This window comes from Ranitomeya imitator, chromosome 4 (assembly GCF_032444005.1).
Source record: "Ranitomeya imitator isolate aRanImi1 chromosome 4, aRanImi1.pri, whole genome shotgun sequence".
Taxonomy (NCBI): Eukaryota; Metazoa; Chordata; class Amphibia; order Anura; family Dendrobatidae; genus Ranitomeya; species Ranitomeya imitator.
Window position 1 is genome coordinate 234,685,884 of NC_091285.1, and position 23,910 is coordinate 234,709,793.

General features: G+C 47.4%; 1 protein-coding gene across 1 annotated transcript in view; it reads right to left on the bottom strand.

The window, feature by feature from the left end:
• The window catches only part of PTPRQ (protein tyrosine phosphatase receptor type Q), a 536,318-nt gene extending 528,867 nt beyond the window's left edge, over positions 1-7,451 (bottom strand). The window contains exons 1-2 of the mRNA XM_069762319.1: positions 7,442-7,451; positions 6,818-7,017 (exon numbers count right to left, since the gene is read on the bottom strand). Coding sequence (XP_069618420.1) covers positions 6,818-7,017; positions 7,442-7,451 — 210 coding nt within the window. The remainder of the gene's footprint in view (positions 1-6,817; positions 7,018-7,441) is intronic.
• Positions 7,452-23,910: the final 16,459 nt, after the last annotated feature.

Here is a 23,910-nt window from a genome sequence, read left to right on the forward strand (position 1 = left end):
ACTCCTCATTTTCATTATATTCACCTATATTATCACGCAGGATGGGTTTTAAGGATGATTTTACATATAGACACACCCCTCCCCCTTGCCTATCCATTCGGTCATTTCTGAACAGAATATAACCCTGCAAGTTAACAGCCCAGTCATGGCTCTCATCCAGCCATGTTTCAGGTATCCCCACCATGTCATAATTATGCTCCAACAACATTAGTTCTAATTAGTCCATTTTGTTGGCGAGGCTTCTGGCATTAGTATACATACATTTTATGTATCTCTCTGCACCTCTATTCTTTCTTAATTTATTAATTGTTCTAACCACACCCCCATGCCACCGCCACCCCCAACTTCTTTATTTTTTGCCCAGGTCTCTATCTGCACTATCTTCCCCTCTTATAAAATGAACACCCTCCCCCCAATCCCTCGTTTAAACACTCCTTCAAACTTCTAGCCATTTTCTCCCCAACACAGCTGCACCCTCCCCATTGAGGTGCAGCCCATCCCTAGCGTAGAGCCTGTAGCCAACTGAGAAGTCGGCCCAGTTCTGCAGGAACCCAAACCCCTCCTTCCTACACCAATTCTTGAGCCAGTTATTAACCTCCCTAATCTCCCGTTGCCTCTCTTGCGTGGCACGTGGTACAGGCAGTCCTTGCTTTCAGCTTGCAGCCTAATTCCCTGAAATCACCTACCTCTAACTTTGTCATTTGTGCCAATGTGCTCCATGACCGCTGGGTCCTCACCAGCCCCTCCCAGTAATTTGTCCACCCGATCAGCGATGTGTCGGACTCGAGCGCCAGGTAGGCAGCACACCGTGCGATGATCCCTGTCTTTGTGACAGATTGCCCTATCTGTTCCCCTAATAATTGAGTCCCCCACTACCAGCACCTGTCTGGCCTGCCCTGCTCTCCTATTTCCCTCCTTACTGGAGCAGACAATCCACCGGCTTTCAGAGGACATGCCTGGCTGCAGCAGTGCTACCCCTGTACTGGGACCCTCCTCATCTGCCAACTTAGCAAACTTATTGGGGTGTGCCAGATCAGGACTAGCCCCCCTGGCACTCTTCCCTCTACCCGGCCTTCTGTCACCCAGCTTGCTACTCCACTTTCCTGCAGCTCCATCCTACCATCCCCCCCTTCATCTATCCCATTGAGCATCTGCTCAGTGAGCAGCAGACTCCTTTCCATATTGTCTATGGATCTCAGTGTTGCCAGCTGCACATTTAGATCCAGAATCTGGGCTTTCAAATGCACAACGTGCTCACATCTCGCACAGCAGTATGCACCCTCGACCGGCTGCTCAAGGATTGCATACATGTGGCAAGATGTGCACTGGATGGCATTAGCAATAGTGGAACACATTTCCTAATGGGGATTGCACCATACAGAAACGTTAAATAAAAAACAAAAACAAATGTAAAGTATTACTAAGATACAGACAGCAATTCAGTAAATCCTCCCTTGGAAACTCCCTGAATCCAAAGTCACTGAATCACAAGTCACACTTACCGAAGTTCACATCAAAGGTAAAAGGTAAACTTTTATTGACACACCGTTTAAAAACAATTAAAAAACAAAAACCACTCAACACCTCCCACACATGTGGATACCCCCGCAATTATACACGTACTAGCTATTAAACCCGTTTGACGCCCGGGTGGTGAGCATTTATATTGGTATATGGTTTCCATCCTGGTATGTGCTGCTCCCATCATGCGCCCCCTTCCTGTCATGTGCAGCCCCCATCCTGCACCCTCATCCTGTTTTTTGCACCTCCATCTTGTCATGTGCTACTCTTCTGGTGCCCTCATCCTGTCATGTGCTCCCATCCAGCACCCCCATCCTGTCATGTAGTGCTCCTATCCTGCGCCCCCATCCTGTCATGTGCTGCTCCCACCCGGTGCCTCTATTCTGTCATGTGCTGCTCCCACCCTGCACCCCCATTCTGTAATGTGCTGCTCTCATCCTGCGCCTCATCCTGTCATGTGCTGCACCCATCCTGCGCCCCCATTCTGTCATGTGCTGCACCCATCCTGCGCCCCCATTCTGTCATGTTCTGCTCCCATCTCTCTCTCTTCTGCTCTACTGCCTGAGTGCGGTTGTGCTGCGTGAGTGCGGCTATAATGAGCGTGCCTGCACTGCCTGAGTGCGGCTATACTGAGTGCGGCTGTACTGAGCATGGCTGTACTGCCTGAGTGCAGCTATACTGAGCGTTCCTGTATTGCCTGAGTGCGCCTGTGCCGCCTGAGTGCGCCTCTGCTACCTGAGTGCGCCTGTGCTGCCTAAGTGCGCCTGTGCTGCCTGAGGGAGGCTGTGCAGAGCGTGCCTGCCTGTGCTGCCTGATTGCGGCTGTGCGGAGCGTGCCTGCCTGTGCTGCCTGAGGGCGGCTGTGCGGAGCGTGCCTGCCTGTGCTGCCTGAGGGCGGCTGTGCGGAGCGTGCCTGCCTGTGCTGCCTGAGGGCAGCTATACTTACAGCCTGACTGTGGCTATATAAGATACAGCACCTTTGAAGCCAGCACAGCGGAGAGCTGACTCCGCCCACACTCGTCACATGGTGGTGACATCATCAAAGGTCCTGGAGCTGCAAAGCTCGGCTGTGCGGAGCGTGCCTGCCTGTGCTGCCAGAGTGCGGCTGTGCGGAGCGTGCCTGCCTGTGCTGCCTGAGTGCGGCTGTGCAGAGCGTGCCTGCCTGTGCTGCCAGAGTGCGGCTGTGCGGAGCATGCCTGCCTGTGCTGCCACAGTGCGGCTGTGCGGAGCGTGCCTGCCTGTGCTGCCTGAGGGCGGCTGTGCGGAGCGTGCCTGCCTCTGCTGGCTGAGTGCGGCTGTGGGGAGCGTGCCTGCCTGTGCTGTCAGAGTGCGGCTGTGCGGAGCGTGCCTGCCTGTGCTGCCAGAGTGCGGCTGTGCGGAGCGTGCCTGCCTGTGCTGCCAGAGTGCGGCTGTGCGGAGCGTGCCTGCCTGTGCTGCCAGAGTGCGGCTGTGCGGAGCGTGCCTGCCTGTGCTGCCTGAGTGCGGCTGTGTGGAGCGTGCCTGCCTGTGCTGCCTGAGTGCGGCTGTGCGGAGCGTGCCTGCCTGTGCTGCCTGAGGGTGGCTGTGCGGAGCGTGCCTGCCTGTGCTGCCTGAGGGCGGCTGTGCGGAGCGTGCCTGCCTGTGCTGCCTGAGTGCAGCTGTGCGGAGCGTGCCTGCCTGTGCTGCCTGAGGGCGGCTGTGCGGAGCGTGCCTGCCTGTGCTGCCTGAGGGCGGCTGTGTGGAGTGTGCCTGCCTGTGCTGCCAGAGTGCGGCTGTGCGGAGCGTGCCTGCCTGTGGTGCCTGAGGGCGGCTGTGCGGAGCGTGCCTGCCTGTGCTGCCTGAGGGCGGCTGTGCGGAGCGTGCCTGCCTGTGCTGCCTGAGGGCGGCTGTGCGGAGCGTGCCTGCCTGTGCTGCCTGAGGGCGGGTGTGCGGAGCGTGCCTGCCTGTGCTGCCTGTGGGCGGCTGTGCGGAGCGTGCCTGCCTGTGCTGCCTGAGGGCAGCTATACTTACAGCCTGAGTGTGGCTATATAAGATACAGCACCTTTGAAGCCAGCACAGCGGAGGGCTGACTCCGCCCACACTCGTCACATGGTGGTGACATCATCGAAGGTCCTGGAGCTGCAAAGCACGGAGCCCCCATGGCCGGTATATTGGGAGGGATACAGGGGTGTGAGGAGCCCCCCCATGACCGGTATGTTGCGGGTATGCAGGGGAGCATGGAGCCCCCATGCCCGGTATATTGGGGAGGATAAGGAAGTTGTTGTGCGGGTCCCCGGCTGCGTCATTCTGTCTGTGGGGTCCTGGCTGCGCAGGTGCATCGCGCTTGCGCAGTCTATAAAGGCTTCGGACAGAGTGACGCTCCCACCGTTATATTATAGATATGGAACAAATTTACATGTCAATGTATAAACATAATTATGGCACTATACCTCAAAACATGATATATCTATGGTAAAACCAAATACCTCAACCATAATAGTCCCTGCACACCCCTGATAATGGCAAAAAATCCTAAACCCAGGATAAAAAATCTATTTTAGCAATAAACTACAGAGATAACCAGAGGGAACAAGAGAGGTACGCCAAGAGGACACAATTCGTCAGTTGCCCATGATTAGAGCTGAGGTGCCCGTGGGCCAACCAATAAGGGTGCTAAGATAAGCGATCTACCTGAGTCCACAGAAAAGAAAATGCCCCCAAAGTGACCACAGCAATAATCCGAAAGGACCATGTGCAGATGAGACCAAGGCATCAAGCTCCCAAATAGAAAAAGGCCAGGGGGAGGAAGGCGGGGAAAGCGTGGGAGGCAGGAGCCCAACGCGTATTGCCGTTGCATGGATGGCTTCGTCAGTGTCCGGTACTTAAAGGGATGTGTCATGGCGGCGGCGACCTGGCCCGTGACCCTGGGCTCCCATGTTAAAGCAAAAGTCTTTAAAGGGCTTATGTAAATAAAGTTTGATGGTGAAGCGACCTGTGGTACTCGGTCAGGGGTGACCAATGCTGCTTAAGGGGTCCTCTGTGGTGATGTTGTGGCAGCAAGGATGGTATGGCTTCCCACAGTTGAAGCTGGGTCCCCAGGGCTCCCGGTGTAGTAGGGACAGATGGTAGATGGTATAGAAAGAAGCAGAGTACCCAAGTTGCAGTCTCTACCTCTGTACTGTAGAATTCAGGCAGCCACAGTCCAGGGTACATGATCACAGGTACTGGTACAGTCCGGCCGGCTTGGAAGCGAATCTGGAATCCCCCTAACCAGGTGGGGTTTGAAGCCTTCTTTCTAGCGCTGAGTTGTAGTCCCTTGCTGCCCTAGGCCTCACACAAGGTCCTCACGATTTCTCTCTGTCCCCCTTGAGGTAGGACACTAACCCGCATGACAGGTAACTCGAGCCTTTCTACAGGATCTCTATCATGACCCGGGCTCTATGCGTTACTGTGTCTTCAGGTATCTATGGTGGACAGGTGACTTGTAATCTGCTGTCCGCCGGTTTCTGCCGTGGGGCATAGAGTTACCCCCAAAACCTCGGTCTTCTGGCTACCGGTGTCTGTGCTTCAGCATGGAGGGAGCCCAATCACAGCTCTTCTCCAGCTGATAACTCTCCTTTGCTTCTTTTCCTCCTTCACGCTCTCTGCAATCTGTTCTTTTTCCTTTCTTTTCCTTCCAGGAGCTGCAGCACCTCACGTGACTGCATGGCCCCTCTCTTCTTCTCTACTCTGTCCCTCTGACAGACTAACTACTTTCCCTCCAGCCAGAATATATATAGGAGAGCCACCCACAAACTGGATCAGAGCTTCCCTTCTGGCCTCGAGTAAGAACATGTTGCATGCTTGTGATTACCTGCTAAAAGGGATCCTTCCTTGCTTCCAAGCATAACATCACTCTCCCTGTGAGGAAAGCAATGCCACTGTAACAACCAGGAACCTGGGGTGTTAAAATTGGCCACAGCAGCCTTTATTATAAAACAGACAAATAATTTAACAGTAAATAAATAACATGGGAAGGGTCCTTGAAGATCAAAAATCTGGTGATTAACCATACTGAACTGTTGACAAAATATCACACCATAACTTACTCCTAGCCATTACCCCATAGGCTTGGGATATATATGTATGTATATGTGTATATATATATATATATATATATATATATATATATGTTTTGAAGAATATTTGGTTTTAAAAGAGCTCATGTTAAAATCGCATTGCAATCAGATAGCAATCACAGTACACTCGGATGTAAATTGGATGCTAGGTGTTAAAATCGCATTGTACTCGCATGACAGTCGCATGGCACTCGCATAGCACTCGTCCATTTTTTCGGTCCGGAAATCGGACAGTTATTTTTCTCACATATGGGTATGAGCCCTAAGAGAGATTGCGCAGCTTAAATGTTGGTGTCAAAGGCTACCAGCAGTATTTGAGGGGTTAGCAACTGCTATCGGAGAATATTCTGGTTGCTGGAGTTAGAGGCAGATGCTGGCAGTGTAATACAGCCCTCATCTGTCTTCTGTTGAGTATGCTCAGCTCCTGAGCCCATTCCATTCACTCACACTTGTTGCATGGCATTAGCCTCCAAAATGGAGTGTGAATGTGTTAATATCAAAGTCAGGGGAAAAAAACATTTCAATTACCTCAAGATACATTTTTTTCATATAAGATGTTATGGTAATTTAATTTTGCAATATTTTAGCTGTTTATTTTCTTTATCTGAGGTCAACTACAGACATACATTTATATGCATTATTCGCAGATGTTCAAGTAATCTCCATCTCCAGTCTAAAACAAGCTCTTACGTATAAACAGGAAGCTATAAAATGACGTTTTCACCTGTCAAATCCTTCTTGTCCATCTAAACATTTTACCATATACATTTGTCAAAAAGATATTATTGAGATATTATTATTAACACAATTTTTTTCTTTAGTTTGCAGCTCATAACCTTGGAAGCTCATCACCGCTGCTGTCTAGCAGCTGTAGACAAACGTCTATGTGCAGTACTTACAAGCTCTTTATTGAGTTTGTAAGCACTGCCTTTACGTTTGATGGGATCGCTGGAGTGCACTTTCCTACTCCTGGCCAGCTTTAACTTCACTGCTTATAAGATAGAAAGCAGTGGTGATCGGTTTCTTAAGCATTGAGCTGGAGTAAATAAAAGAATTAAAAAGTGTTAATATTTCAAGAGCAACGGCAGATTTTAATAAACAGTAAATTACAACCCTGATTGTTTTTACAATCACTATCTGACAATACTCATTTATAAAGATGGGGCTATACCCTTTAAGTCAGAGATTCAGAACATCATGTTCTACCTAGGATGAACTTACAGTACACTCTGGCAATGCTCCATTCATAATGTCTTCGACTTTTACAGTGGTATCCTTTACTATTGTGCCAGTCCTTGCATGTTTAACACTTATCTTGAAACTAGTAATTTTTCCATGGGGCTGTCGAGGTAAAAACCAGGTAAGATTCACTGCGGATGAATTAAGTGCTTCGACAGTAAGATTTACAACCTTTCCTGGAGCTGTAAAAAATAAAGGTATGTTTATATTAAAAGGATTCTGTTTGTTACTTACAAAAAAAACAAAAGCATAATATATAGCTGGCAATGCAATGCAATGCAAAACAGGAACATCTTTTTATTTAGTGGGCTCAAAGAGAAATTTTCTAATAAACTATAAGTGAAAATTTCTAACTTTGTCCACACTATTTCTTATAAGATGGTGGAAATGGGAGTTTATGTAAAGGAAAATGGAGAAACTTTGCAATGATGGGGACCAGAAGAAAAACGTAAATTAGTCCAGAATCCATAGATCAGCGCCAATTGGAGGAGAAAATGAGTTTAAATGAATAAAATATCAAATGAAAAATTCCCTTTAATAGTAGATTAAGTTAGAAAGTCATACAGTAACTCAATCCTGACTCCTCCAGTTCCTATAGCTCTGTACAATTAGGCATATTTAATGTGCAAGTAGAAAATGCTCTTTAAAGGGAATCTGTGGCTTGAGAAATGCACCCAAACTGCAGGCACCATGTTATAGAACAGGGGTAGAAAAGCAGATAAATATATACTTTTGTTGGCAAAAATTCAGTATAGCTTGTGTTATATTTATTTAAATCTTTATTCATTCTGAGCTTTCAGTCATATGGCCGGTCCTATCAGTGACTGACAGTTATTTGTGTGTGTACACTTATAAAAGGAAGTCTGTGAAACATTGAGTAGGAGCACCCACTTGATTAAAAAGACAAGAATAAGCAGAAATTTAAATAAATAAATAAAACACATTATATTTTATTTTTTCACAACAAAAATCTATATATTAATGTGTTCAGCTTCTCTTTTTCTATAACATGATACCTACAGAAAGGGCTGCTTTTTCAATGTGACAGGTTTTTAAAAAAAACAGCTATAACAATATAAAGAAAGATTTTATACGTAAGTTAGAAATATATTCCAGTGGTCTCCATAGATAAACTGTATCCTTAATATTTATTAGGTGTTGTAATAGGGAAGTTACCAGGACTGACGTTATAAAAAAAGGGGCTGAATCTATATCAGTAGGAAATGTTATGACAGTCAGGGCAGGAGATGACGGACATACTGACTGTAAGAAACTACCAAAAATAGTAGAAATTGGATGAGAGGAAAATACTTTTTCACAGCACTGTGATTGTTGCTCTTTTATCTCAGTGAAGTTCAGTGGCAACAATTCTGGGCAACAAAAGGTAGGAAACCCCAGAAACAATTCTCAGCTCTCCTTGGACATCATTGCTTTCATATTACATGATCTGCACATATGAATGTATTCAACGAAAAAAAGTAATTGCTCTTTACGTAAAACACATTTAACAATTATACAGAACCCATCTTGGCACACATAATTTGTCAAACTTTAATACCCATGGTCAATATGCGCAGGGAGGAACTATCTGGATCTCTTCCCCTCCACAGAGTTTAACCAGTTCGCTAGCAGACACTTGTTTTCTTGCCCATCTACTATATAATTGTCTAAGGGTCACTTCCGTCTGTCCTTCTGACTGTCATGGATATTCATTGGTCGCGGCCTCTGTCTGTCATGGAAATCCAAGTTGCTGATTGGTCGCGGCAAAACAGCCACGACCAATCAGCGATGGGCACAGTCCGGAAGAAAATGGCCGCTCCTTACTCCCCGCAGTCAGTGCCCGGCGCCCGCATACTCCCCTCCAGTCACCGCTCACATAGGGTTAATGCCGGCAGTAACGGACCGCATTATGCCGCAGGTAACGCACTCCGTAACCGCTGCTATTAACCCTGTGTGTCCCCAACCTTTTACTATTGATGCTGCCTATGCGGCATCAATAGTAAAAAGATCTAATGTTAAAAATAATAAAAAAACAAAAAACCTGCTATACTCACCCTCTGTTGTCTGACAATCCGTTCGCGCCTGCCGCCATCTTTCGTTCCCGGCGATGCGTTGCGAAATTACCCAGAAGACTTAGCCTTCTCACAAGACCACTAAGTCATCTGGGTAATTTCGCAATGCATCCTGGGAACGGAAGATGTCGGCAGCCGCGCACCTATCGCCGGATCTTCAGTGGACCCCGCCGGGTGAGTATATAACTATTTTTTATTTTAATAATTTTTTTAACAGGGATATGGTGCCCACACTGCTGTATACTGTGTGGGCTGTGCTATATATTACATGGCCACTGTTCTATACTGCATGGGCAGTGTTATATACTATGTAGCTGCTATATACTGTGTGGGCAGTGTTATATACTACGTGGCTGCTATATACTGCGTGGGCAGTGTTATATACTATGTGGCTGCTATATACTGCGTGGGCAGTGTTATTTACTATGTGGCTGCTATATACTGCATGGGCTGTGCTATATATTACGTGGCCAGTGTTATATACTGCGTGGCCTGTGTTATATACTACGTCGCCTGTGCTATATGCTGCGTGGTTGCTATATAATGCGTAGACTGTGTTATATAGTACGTGGCTGTGTTATATACTGCGTGGCCACTGATATATATTGTGTGGCCTGTATTAACGCATCGGGTATTGTACAATATGTATGTATAGAGCAGCCACATAGTATATAGCACAGGCCACGTAGTATTTGTCTGCTATATACTACATGGCTCCTATATGCTACGTGGCCTGTGCTATATACTATGTGGCTGCTATATACATACATAAATACATATTCTAGAATACCCGATGCGTTAGAATCGGGCCACCATCTAGTTGCTTATTTACATCTTACTCTGCATTTCTACCTTTTTTATGATAAGATAAATATAAAGCCAGTCTCAAAGTCTTCCTTCAGAAACTCAATCTTCATTACTGAATATTATAGTTAAGTTTAGGAATCCATTGCTCTACAGCAAGAGCTAATCAACAAGTGATGTGGACAAATTAATAGTGGGGAAGAATTACAGGCACATTTTAATGAGGGAAAAAAAATAAGCCTCTGCCAGTCATCTCTGACGGCTGCTTATTTCCCACAGAAGCAAAGATCAGGTATGGAGAAGATCGAATTGTTTGAAGTTTCAGTTCGTTAGATTTGCCAAATTTTCCAAAAGAATTAAATTTGCGTTGAATAAAGTCACAATGGAGCAAAGCTTCTAAATGCCCCCAAAATAGGTGTATAACAGACGAAGGTCTCCTAGGACTGCATTGAGCTCTTTAACACAAACATGGCCTTATTTAATGTGGAAGTAACCTCAACCTATCTGGCTCTGTGAAAACGGATGGTAATCGGTGTTAATAACAGAATATTTAATGACACACTGAAGTATCAGACTTAAGCTATTCAAATTGTAGTAAAGTTCCAGAAGTAATCTTTTTTTTGGGGAGAGGGGGTGAATGCCTGCCTTGTTGTTGTTTATACACATGAGGTACAAACTGAAGAAGCAAGAGCGTAGCAAAAATGATCCCTGTTTGGGAAATTTCAAGAGCTTTTTTTCTGTGCTAAATGAAGTAGTGAAAACTTTTTCACAAGGCATCCACAAAATATTCCTATATTTTATGCAGCAAAAACGGACGTGCTCAGCACTAGGGTTGAGCGACCTTGACTTTTTTAGAGTCGAGTCGGGTTTCGCAAAACCCGACTATCTCAATAGTCGGGTCGAGTGAAATCGGCCGATTATGACGTAAAGTCGGGATCGACCGAAACACGAAACCCAATGCAAGTCAATGGGGCAGCATAGTCGGCAGTGAGTGGGGGCCAGGAAAACACCTAGAGTGCCCATTTTAATGCCAAAACCATGCATTCTTCTTAATGAAGCTTGTCAATCTTAATTTCCCTTATAATAATAGTTAAGGTAAGGTAAGTATTTAAACTTTGCAAGTGCTGTGATCCTGAGCAAGCAGGGGGGCCCACTCGTTGGCATTGGCACTGGCACAGGGCCCCTCAAAGTACAGCGGTGTGTTTGCACGGCGGGGGCGCCTCCCACCGGCAGCGACACTTTTGCATACTATGAGGGGCCCTGTGCCAGTGACGTCGCCAACGAGTATTCCTCCCCCCACCTGATGAAGGAACCTGCACTTTCATCTGCATCTTCCTCTTTGTCCCCGTGTAAGGTGGTATGGTATGCGGGAAGAGGAACCTGACTTTCAGCAGGGTCACAATCTTGCTGTGTAGCGTGCACGGGGAATGTTGCGTTATGGGTCAATGTACCAGCAGACTCATCTATCAGTGGCTGGGCAATGGGCAGGATGAGGAGGAAACACCGATATAGGCCCAAAGAATAAAGTGGTTTAAATGCAGTTCAAAATTGGTAAGAGGACTAACCAGGGGGCATTGCTTTGTTCAGTGGAGGACAACTGTAATGAGAGGCTGATACAGAGAGTAGGCCCAAATCAGTAATTAGTCTAAATGCAGTTCGAAATTGGCAGCAGTAGTAAACAGGCGGCACAGCTTTGTTCAGTGGAGGAGAACAGCAAGGAGCGGCAGACACCAATAGTAGGCCCCAACCCAACTAGTAGGCCAAATGCAGTCTAACATTAACAACTACTTAACGAGAGCCTGAAAATGGAATTTCAGGACAGGAAACCAGGAGAACAGCAAGGAGCGGCAGACACTGTTAGTAGGCCCCAACCCAACTAGTAGGCCAAATGCAGTTGTTCCATTTAACAACTATTTAACAAGAGCCTCAAGATTGAAGCAATGGAGAGGCAACCTGGGGAACACCTTGGAGTGGAACACACCGTCTCTACACCCCGTGACCCAACTTGTAGGCCGCATGCAGTGTTGTTTTCAACAACTACTAAACGAGAGCCAGAAGATTGAAGCAATGGAGAGGCAACCTGGAGAACACCTTGGAGCGGCAGATACTGGTAGTAGGCCCCAACCCAAGTACTAGCCCCACTGCAGTTAGATTTACCAAAAAATACTAAACGAGAGCCTGAAGATCAAAGCTCAGAAAAGGCAACCCGGAGAACACCTTGGAGCGGCAGACACTGGTAGTAGGCCCCAACCCAAATACTAGCCCCACTGCAGTTAGATTTAAAAAAAATACTAAACGAGAGCCTGAAGATCAAAGCTCAGAAAAGGCAACCCGGAGAACACCTTGGAGCGGCAGACACTGGTAGTAGGCTTTAAACCCAAAATTTTGGTCAATGGAGTTTATAAAGTGTTCCAGGGGTACACAGGCAGCATTGGTGTGGTAAGCGGAGGACAATTTCTATTTGGGACTGCAGACAGACTTAGTAGGCTGTCCCCTGTGGACCATGCATCCACAACATTAACCCAGTGCACCGTAATGGACATGTAACCTTTCGTGGACATGCCTACTGGTTCATGCATCTGTTGTCAGGTGCACCTTTCTACTATTAGATAGCCTGAGAGCATGGACAATGCGGATTTTTACATGATGGTGGAGGGCTGGGATGGCTTTTCTCGCAAAAGAAGTGACGACTGGGTAGCTCTTACCGTGGTACAGCGTAGTCCATCTGGGCTTTATAATTATAAATAAAAGAAAAAAAGTAGGCTGTATGCACTTAGAAATATGTTCCAGGGGTAGACGGGCGGCAGTGGACTGGTCACTGGAGGACTAGTGGAAGGAGGGACCGCAGACAGGCTTCAAAGGCCTAACATAAAAAAATTGGGCTGTAGGCACTTTATAATTGGTTCCAGGGGTACACGGGCAGCATTGGTCTGGTCAGTGGAGTAGTAGTAGAAAGAAGGGACCGCAGACAGGCTTCGAAGGCCTAACATAATAAAATTGGGATGTAGGCACTTTATAATTGGTTCCAGGGGTACACGGGCAGCAGTAGACAGGTCAGTGGAGGCCTAGTGGAAGGAGGGACCGCAGACAGGCTTCGAAGGCCTAACATAAAAAAATTGGGCTGTAGGCACTTTCTAATTGGTTCCAGGGGTACACGGGCAGCATTGGTCTGGTCAGTGGAGTAGTAGTAGAAAGAAGGGACCGCAGACAGGCTTCGAAGGCCTAACATAAAAAAATGGGCTGTAGGCACTTTTAAATTGGTTCCTGGGGTACACGGGCAGCATTGGTCTGGTCAGTGGAGTAGTAGTAGAAAGAAGGGACCGCAGACAGGCTTCGAAGGCCTAACATAATAAAATTGGGATGTAGGCACTTTATAATTGGTTCCAGGGGTACACGGGCAGCATTGGTCTGGTCAGTGGAGGAGTAGTAGAAAGAACGGACCGCAGACAGGCTTCGAAGGCCTAACATAAAAAAAAATTGGGCTGTAGGCACTTTTAAATTCGTTCCAGGGGTACACGGGCAGCAGTAGACAGGTCAGTGGAGGCCCAGTGGAAGGAGGGACCGCAGACAGGCTTTGAAGGCCTAACATAATAAAATTGGGCTGTAGGCAATTTATAATTGGTTCCAGGGGTACACGGGCAGCATTGGTGTTGTCAGCGGAGGCCGATTGTAATGAGTGTCTGCCAGCTAGTAGTCCCAAACAATAAATACATGTTAATCTCTCGCATGACAACAAAACGAAACCACCAAAGGGTGCAATCATTCGGTACTGGGGTGGGCTCCTCTGCGTAGTTTCAGACCTAGTAATTTGGCACAAAGTATTTACTTGGGTAAATATAGGACACTGCCCCTGACTATGTTAAGTACCATCATACATGTCAACACAATGGTATTGTCAGTGGCAGGAATTTACGGATGTCAGCGCATAGACTAAACATTGGTGGAACTGTGAGAGATAATTGTGCAAGTGGTTTAGCAATGTTTGAGCTGGGGGTGGGGGAACTCTCTTGTGGCCGGCGGTACAGGCCCAGGGCCCCTCATGTTACAACAGTGTGTCTGACGTTGGGTGCGCACCACCACCGCCAGAGACACTTTATTGTACTATGAGGGACCCAGTGGCAGTGCCGTCGACCAAAAGCGGGCACACCCACCTCTTCAGACAAACAGCACTCTCACGGGTGCTGGCGCCAAGTGGCGATACCACGGCCCCGTGTGGGGAGTTTGGCCATTTAGGGAGGTGTAAACATGTCGTATGCTGGACAATCAGCTGCTGCAAATTACGAGATTTGAAAACTCATTCAGAATAGCCCACAGGCAAGACCTTTTCATAGGAAAGCTAGGTGTCGGCCGGGCAAGGTGGGGCAAAAGATTTCGAAATCCAGTTGTGGTTCATTTTAATGAAGGTTAGATCATCTACATTTTGGGTAGCCAGACGAGTCCTTTTTTCAGTTAATATTGAACCTGCAGCACTGAATACTCTTTCGGATAGGACACTAGCTGCCGGGCAAGCAAGCTCCTGCAATGCATATTCTGCCAATTCTGGCCAGGTGTCTAATTTGGATGCCCAGTAATCAAATGGGAATGACACGGTTGAGGGAGAACGTCGATAAGGGATGAAAAATAGTTAGTAACCATACTGGACAAATGTTGTCTCCTGTCACTTTGAATTGATGCTGCAGTACCTGTCCTGTCTGCGGTCATAGCAAAATCACTCCACAACCTGGTCAGAAAACCCCTCTGTCCAACGCCACTTCTGATTTCTGCCCCTATAACACCTCTGGTCTGCTGGCCCCTGCAGCTCGTGTGAGAACGATCACGGGCGCTGTGTGCTGGGAATGCCTTAAGCAAACGGTCAACAAGAGTTGATTGTTTGGTTGCTAATATTAGTTCCAAGTTCTCATGTGGCATTATATTTTGCAATTTGCCTTTATAGCGAGGATCAAGGAGGCAGGCCAACCAGTAATCGTCATCGTTCATCATTTTAGTAATGCGTGTGTCCCTTTTGAGGATACGTAAGGCATAATCCGCCATGTGGGCCAAAGTTCCAGTTGTCAAATCTGCGGTTGTGCTTGTTTGAGGGGCAGTTTCAGGCAAATCTACGTCACTTGTGTCCCTCAAAAAACCCGAACCCGGCCTTGCCACGCCAGCAATTTCCAGTGGCCCCGGAAAAGCTTCCTCATTAAAAATATAATCAACCCCATCATCCTCCTCATCCTCCTCCTCCTCTTCGCCCTCTACCTCGTCCTGTACACTGCCCTGGCCAGACAATGGCTGACTGTCATCAAGGCTTTCCTCTTCCTCTGCTGCAGACGCCTGATCCTTTATGTGCGTCAAACTTTGCATCAGCAGACGCATTAGGGGGATGCTCATGCTTATTATGGCGTTGTCTGCACTAACCAGCCGTATGCATTCCTCAAAACACTGAAGGACTTTACACATGTCTTGTATCTTCGACCACTGCACACCTGACAACTCCATGTCTGCCATCCTACTGCCTGCCCGTGTATGTGTATCCTCCCACAAAAACATAACAGCCCGCCTCTGTTCACACAGTCTCTGAAGCATGTGCAGTGTTGAGTTCCACCTTGTTGCAACGTCTATGATTAGGCGATGCTGGGGAAGGTTCAAAGACCGCTGATAGGTCTGCATACGGCTGGAGTGTACGGTCGAACGGCGGATATGTGAGCAAAGTCCACGCACTTTTAGGAGCAGGTCGGATAACCCCGGATAACTTTTCAGGAAGCACTGCACCACCAAGTTTAAGGTGTGAGCCAGGCAAGGAATGTGTTTCAGTTGGGAAAGGGAGATGGCAGCCATGAAATTCCTTCCGTTATCACTCACTACCTTGCCTGCCTCAAGATCTACTGTGCCCAGCCACGACTGCGTTTCTTTCTGCAAGAACTCGGACAGAACTTCCGCGGTGTGTCTGTTGTCGCCCAAACACTTCATAGCCAATACAGCCTGCTGACGCTTGCCAGTAGCTGCCCCATAATGGGAGACCTGGTGTGCAACAGTGGCAGCTGCGGATGGAGTGGTTGTGCGACTGCGGTCTGTGGACGAGCTCTCGCTTCTGCAGGAGGACGAGGAGGAGGAGGGGGTGCGAAAGGCTACAGCCAACTGTTTCCTAGACCGTGGGCTAGGCAGAACTGTCCCAAAATTGCTGTCCCCTGTGGACCCTGCATCCACAACATTCACCCAGTGTGCCGTGATGGACACGTAACGTCCCTGGCCATGCCTACTGGTCCATGCATCTGTTGTCAGGTGCACCTTTGTGCTCACAGATTGCCTGAGTGCATGGACGATGCGCTCTTTAACATGCTGGTGGAGGGCTGGGATGGCTTTTCTGGAAAAAAAGTGTCGACTGGGTAGCTCGTAGCATGGTACAGCGTAGTCCATCAGGGCTTTGAAAGCTTCGCTTTCAACTAAAGGTACCTTCACATTAAGCGACGCTGCAGCGATACCGACAACGATCCGGATCGCTGCAGCGTCGCTGTTTGGTCGCTGGAGAGCTGTCACACAGACCGTTCTCCAGCGACCAACGATGCCGGTAACCAGGGTAAACATCGGGTAACTAAGCGCAGGGCCGCGCTTAGTAACCCGATGTTTACCCTGGTTACCATCCTAAAAGTAAAAATAAACAAACAGTACATACTTACCTACCGCTGTCTGTCCTCCAGCGCTGTGCTCTGCTCTCCTCCTGTACTGGCTGTGAGCACAGCGGCCGGAAAGCAGAGCGGTGACGTCACCGCTCTGCTTTCCGGCTGACCGACGCTCACAGTCAGTGCAGGAGGAGTGCAGAGCACAGCGCTGGAGGACAGACGGCTGTAGGTAAGTATGTTCTGTTTGTTTTTTTTTACATTTAGGATGGTAACCAGGGTAAACATCGGGTTACTAAGCGCGGCCCTGCGCTTAGTTACCCGATGTTTACCCTGGTTACCAGTGAAGACATCGCTGGATCGGTGTCACACACGCCGATCCAGCGATGTCAGCAGGAGTCCAGCGACGAAATAAAGTTCTGGACTTTATTCAGCGACCAACGATCTCCCAGCAGGGGCCTGATCGTTGGTCGCTGTCACACATAACGATTTCATTAACGATATCGTTGCTACGTCACAAAAAGCAACGATATCGTTAACAATATCGTTATGTGTGAAGGTACCTTTACCGGTAGGGCATCATCTCTAACGAGATTAGTCTAGCTATGTGGGCGTTCAAACCCTGTGTACGCGGATGTGAGGCTAAGTACTTCCTTTTTCTAACCATAGTCTCATGTAGGGTGAGCTGGACTGGAGAGCTGGAGATCGTGGAACTAGCGGGGGTGCCGGTGGACATGGCAGACTGAGAGACGGTGGGAGATGGTATTGTTGCCGCCGGTGCCCTAGATGCAGTGTTTCCTACTACGAAACTGGTGATTCCCTGACCCTGACTGCTTTGGCCTGGCAAAGAAACCTGCACAGATACTGCAGGTGGTGCGGAAAATGGTGGCCCTACACTGCCGGAAGGGATGTTGCGTTGCTGACTAGCTTCATTGGCTGAGGGTGCTACAACCTTAAGGGACGTTTGGTAGTTAGTCCAGGCTTGCAAATGCATGGTGGTTAAATGTCTATGCATGCAACTTGTATTGAGACTTTTCAGATTCTGACCTCTGCTTAAGGTAGTTGAACATTTTTGACAGATGACTTTGCGCTGATCAATTGGATGTTGTTTAAAAAAATGCCAGACTGCACTCTTTCTAGCATCGGATACCTTTTCAGGCATTGCAGACTGAGCTTTAACCGGATGGCCACGCTGTCCTCCAACAGGTTTTGACTTTGCCACGCGTTTTGGGCCAGATACGGGCCCGGCAGATGGAACCTGTTGCGATGTTGATGCCTGCTGCGGCCCCTCCTCCTCCGCTTCAGAACTACTGCCGCCTGCACCCTGTTCCCCCAATGGCTGCCAATCGGGGTCAACAACTGGGTCATCTATAACCTCCTCTTCTAGCTCGTGCACAACTCCGTGTGTGTCACCGTGTAAGTCGGTGGTAGAGCGTTCGTGACAGGGCAACATAGTCTCATCAGGGTCTGATTCTGGATCAGTACCCTGCGAGGACAATGTTGTGGTCTGAGTCAAAGGACCAGCATAGTAGTCTGGCTGTGGCTGTGCATCAGTGCACTCCATGTCAGACTTAACTTGTAATGGGCATGGCCTGTTAACTGCTTCACTTTCTAAGCCAGGGACGGTATGTGTAAAGAGCTCCATGGAGTAACCCGTTGTGTCGCCTGCTGCATCCTTCTCTGTTGTTGTTTTTGCTGAAGAGGACAAGGAAGCGACTTGTCCCTGACCGTGAACATCCACTAACGACGCGCTGCTTTTACATTTACCAGTTTCAAAAGAGGAGGCAAAAGAGCTAGAGGCTGAGTCAGCAAGGTAAGCCAAAACTTGCTCTTGCTGCTCCGGCTTTAAAAGCGGTTTTCCTACTCCCAGAAAAGGGAGCGTTCTAGGCCTTGTGTAGCCAGACGACGAACATGGCTCCACAGCTCCAGACTTAGGTGCAATATTTTTTTTACCACGACCACCTATTGCTCCACCACTACCACTACCCTCATTACAAGCTGACAATGAACGCCCTCGGCCACGACCTCTTCCACCAGACTTCCTCATTGTTTTAAAAACGTAACCAAACTAACGGTATTTGTTGCTGTCAAACAACTTACACGGTGAGCTATAACTTCAGTATGATTTAGATACCCCTTTACAGGTGGGCGACACCGCAAGGAAAAGCAGGCACAATGTTACACACTCTGTTTTTGGTGGCACCAAATGAGAGAGATGCCACACACGCAGGACTGTCACTCAAGCACAAATGTCAATATTAATCTCCCACTGTTTTTTTTTATTTTTTCAGGGAGAATTTAGAAACACAAAAAAAAAATGATTTTTTAAGGAAGAATTTAGAAAACAAAATAAAAAAAGTGATATTTTCAGAGAGAATTTAGAAACCAAATAAAAAAAAATAAAAAAAAATAGGCTTTCTATGGCACACTCTCTGAGAGAGAGAGAGATGGCACACCCAGGAGTCAGGACTGGCACACAAGCAGAAAGGCCAATATTAATCTCCCACTGTTTTTTTTTTTATTTTTTCAGGGAGAATTTAGAAACACACAAAAAATGATTTTTTAAGGAAGAATTTAGAAAACAAATTTAAAAAAAAGTGATTTTTTTCAGAGAGAATTTAGAAACCAAATAAAAAAAAATAAAAAAATAGGCTTTCTATGGCACACTATCTGAGAGAGAGAGATGGCACGCTCAGGACTGGCACACAAGCCCAAAGGGCAATATTAATCTCCCACTGTTTTTATTTTTTTCAGGGAGAATTTATACAACCAATAAAAAAAAAAAATAGGCTTTCTATGGCCCACTATTTCACAGAGAGATGGCACGCTCAGGACTGGCACACAAGCCCAAAGGGCAATATTAATCTCCCACTGTTTTTATTTTTTTCAGGGAGAATTTATACAACCAATGAAAAAAAAATAAATAGGCTTTCTATGGCCCACTATTTTACAGAGAGATGGCACGCTCAGGACTGGCACACAAGCCCAAAGGGCAATATTAATCTCCCATTGTTTTTTTTTTTTCAGGGAGAATGTATAAAACCAATACAAAAAAAATAAATAGGCTTTCTATGGCCCACTATTTGAGAGAGAGATGGCACGCTCAGGACTGGCACACAAGCCCAAAGGCCAATATTAATCTCCCACTGTTTTTTTTTTTCAGGGAGAATTTAGAAACCCCACAAAAAAAAAAACAGAAAAAAAAATTAGGCTTTCTATGGCCCACTATGTGAGATGGCACACACAGGGATGGCACTCGAGCAGAAATGCCAATCTTAATCTCCCACAGCTTTTTTTGGGGGGAGAATTAAAAAAAAAATAAAATAATAAAAACACAGGGACTGTCCTACAATTACTATCTCCCTGCAGTAATCTCAGCCAGGTATGGCAGACAGCAATAAGGAGTGGACTGCTGCACAAATGAAATAAAAAGTGTGGACAAACAAACAAGATAGCTGTGCAGAAAGGAAGGAACAACAGGATTTGTGCTTTGAAAAAAGCAGTTGGTTTGCACAGCGGCGTATACACAGCAATGCAGCTATCAGGGAGCCTTCTAGGGCAGCCCAATGAGCTACAGTGCTGAGGAAAAAAAACTGTAGCTTCCACTGTCCCTGCAAACAAAGGTGGTGTTGGACAGTGGAAATCGCTACAGCACAAGCGGTTTGGTGGTTAATGGACCCTGCCTAATGCTATCCCTGCTTCTGACGAAGCGGCAGCAACCTCTCCCTACGCTCAGATCAGCAGCAGTAAGATGGCGGTCGGCGGGAATGCCCCTTTATAGCCCCTGTGACGCCGCAGACAGCAAGCCAATCACTGCAATGCCCTTCTCTAAGATGGTGGGGACCAGGACCTATGTCATCACGCTGCCCACACTCTGCGTCCACCTTCATTGGCTGAGAAATGGCGCTTTTCGCGTCATTGAAATGCGACTTTGGCGCGAAAGTCGCGTACCGCATGACCGACCCCGCACAGGGGTCGGGTAGGGTTTCATGAAACCCGACTTTGCCAAAAGTCGGCGACTTTTGAAAATGAACGATCCGTTTCGCTCAACCCTACTCAGCACTTTTGAAAATGAAGAAGCAATGGTTTCCCAACTAGATGTGAAAATATTATCTCTTTTTGGGGAACTGCAACAGGTTTGCTATTCTCAGATTTTTTAACAAACCTTCCAAAAATTATCCATTTTTTAGCCAACAGGAATGGGCTGTTTTCAAAGTAAAGAAACATTGGCTTTTTGTCAGAAAGCCTTTAAATGGCCTTATTTTTGAAAGCTCTTTGATGTTTGTGTATTCTCAAGAGAGTATGTTTTTTTCATTAGTGTATTATAAGACACAGTATGCAGCCAGTAAATGTATGGCTGGCTTTGCTGTGCGGTGCCAGTGGCAGAAGTGGCAGTGTAGGGCTGGCAATGGCAGCAACACTGCAATACAAATGACATGACTGGCAGGGAGTATATTTCTGGCTGAGCATGGAGAACGAGCAGAGACAGCAGAAGAAGTGAAAACGGAGGCAGATGGCATGTCAAGTTTAATAATTGGCATCAATCATAGGTAAATGAAAGTCACTACTGATCTATTCCTGATTAATGTAGACAAATATAAAGTTTTCATTCCTTAAGGTGGATACCATGTCCATTTGGGAGTCACAAAGTCACCAGCTGGACCTAATACCATCTCTGACAAAACATTAGAGGCTGGACATGATAACATGTCCATAGCAAACTAGGCCAGTTCTTGCCATCGGTCCAATCTGTTGACCCAGTAGTCAAGGAGATTGGGAATTAGGGTATGACTCAACCTGGCTATTTAAATAGTCTGTCTGTGTTTGCTAAAGTGTTTCAGGTTTTGGCAATGACAGATAAAACATCCATAATATTAAAAACACTGTAACTGTTTATGCCGCCTCAGCTACTTGTTATAGGCCTAGCACTGGCACAGGTAGGAGATCAGTGATTCTGCTGGTCAATCATGTGCTCAGCGAAAGCTTCACAGAGCAGGTAACACAACTTATCCTGGTAATACACCAATTTAAATCACCCTTTAGAAGATGGAATAATGTCACCCATTTTGCTTTTATCGCAAGGGTCTCAAACATGGATCTTCTAGCCATCCTTTCTAGCATACAGCTTGCCATTCTGGCCAGCATGATGTATTGTCCCATTGGTTCATTTTCAGAACCCTGCTGTGAGAGTTGGTTGTTATTTGTTGGAGGCTTCACTACCTGTGCGACTGCACTGCTGCATCACTGCAACTACAAACATTCACACAGTGGGCTATGAAACTCATGTATTGTTCTTGCCCATAGTTACTGCTCCACGTGTCTACATTGTAGTGCATTTTTTTAGCTGAAAGACAAGAGAGTGGCCTACGCATGTGAAAGCACAGAGGGCACTCCTTCCTGTATGAAATAATGGCAGCTAGGTACAGAGCAAAGACGAGGGGTAGGTAGGGTGGGCACCTGCCTAGGGTGTCACCTTCTGCCTATCCGAGTGGGGCACACTTTGAAAAAAGAAATGCTGAATGTCTGCTGTCGCCCCAGCATCTAACTGCGGCCACTCAACATTCAGCACCGTGATGGCTGGGGTGCAGGCATGGAGATGAGCGATGTTAGTCACTGCCACTGTTCACCCCTCTCTCTGTCCTGAAGCCTTGACTGTTACTACCTCCCTGTACTCAATTGCATTCGCATCTATCAGACTTTGCTGTGGGCGCTGCCCGGGGAAGGAGCAAATGTGTTGTTATCTCCCCTGCTCCGCCACTTCTGGCCTGCTTCTTGTTGGAGAAGGTGTACGCAGACGACATTGGATGGCACGGAACAGTGACTTCATTGTTCTGTCCAGCATCCATTGCTGCACAGAGGAGACTGTGGACAGGAGCAGGGATTATATAATAAAATGAGGGTATGTTAACATGGTAGGGGGATAAAATGAAGGGGGGATCTGTGCTGATAAGGAGAATATGATGAACGGAGGGGCTGTGCTGATGGGAATAAAATGAGGGGCTGTGCAGTCAAGGGGAAGTTAAAATGAAATGAAGGGAGGGGCTGTGCTGATGGGGTGGAATAAAATGAGGTGAGGGGCTATGCTATTGTGATGGGGAATAAAATGAGGTGAGAGGCTATGCTGATGGGGAATAAAATGAGGAAAGGGGCTGTGCTGAGGGGTTAGGCAGATGGGGGACAAAATGAGGGTCTGTACAGATGGGAGGAATAAACTGAGGTGCTGGGTAGAAGGGGGGATTAAATGAGGAGCTGATGAGATACGGGTGTATAAGCAAAGGGGTTGTGCAGATGTAGGAAAATGAACTGATGGGCTGTGCAGATGGGGAAATAAGCTGAGTGGCTGTTTAGTTGGGGGCAATAAACCAAGGGGCTGTGCAGAAGGGGGCAATAGAATGAGGCTCTGTGCAGAGGGACGTAAAATGAGGGGCTGTTCAGATGAGAGGATAAAATGAGGGGCTGTGCAGATGGGTGGAATAAAATGGGGGGCTGTGTGCAGATGGGGGAATAAATTGAGGGGCTGTGCAGATGTTGGAGATAAACTGAGGTGCTGTGCAGATGGGAGAGTAACCTAAGGGACTGTGCAGATGGGGAAACAAACAGATGGGCTGTGTAGATGGGGGAATAAACTGAGGGGTTGTTTAGTTGGGGGCAATAAACCAAGGGGCTGTGTGTTAGGAGTCGAGTTTCCTCTGCTGCACAGGGGGAATCTCGATCCGTCTCGGTCTCCCATTCTCCTCCAGCCGCAGTGGAGTCTCAGCAGGGACGTCGCTCCCAGTGTCTTGCTCGCTCTCACTCTGTACAGAGAATTACTGCTGCTTCTTCAGCTCCTGCCATTAAAGTCAGTGCTGGTCAGCGGCGAGCGGACTTCCATGGGACTAAGTCCTTGTTTGCGCACACTGAGCATGCCCAGAGCAAGATCTCCCGTTGGAGATCGAGGGACATGTGCTCTGGCTCTGCAGCGCATTCCATTGGTCCTCTTGGCAGACCCTGGAAGGGCAAAGTTTCTGTGGCCACTTCCTGTCCTGCAATTATATAAACTGCGCATGACCGCACGGCCATGCGCTAGTGTACAATTGAATACGTGTGTTTGTTGTGAGTGCAAGTCGTTCATTAAATACCCCTACCCTATTGTATGACTGTTCGCGTATGGAGTATGGCTGCTATCTAGCGCCCGACAAATCACTCAACGTGTCACACACGTATCAGCGTCTATTGCTGTGCCCGCCAGTGCGGCGCCACGCGCCAGTAGTGCGCTTCCTGACCCACGTCTGGGTGCTTAGTGGTGCCTGCCAGTACGGCACAGTTCGCACTTCGGTGCTCTAATTATAAGAGTTGCCTAACACACCCTGTTGCGGTGTTGTGCCAGCAAGTGGTCTAATCGGACTTCAATCCTAGTTGGGGTTAAGTTCGCTGACTGCTTGCTCGCCTTCTATGTGCGGTACCGCGATCCTGTGACGCAACAGGATTGCTTCCTTCACGTTGGGTGAAGTTTAACCCACGCGAGTATACTTATGAGTACCGCCATATAGTCCGTCATTACTCAGCAGCAGGTTCCATCTCTGCACGGTGGACCCCGGGCTACGAACGCACCGTACACTATCAG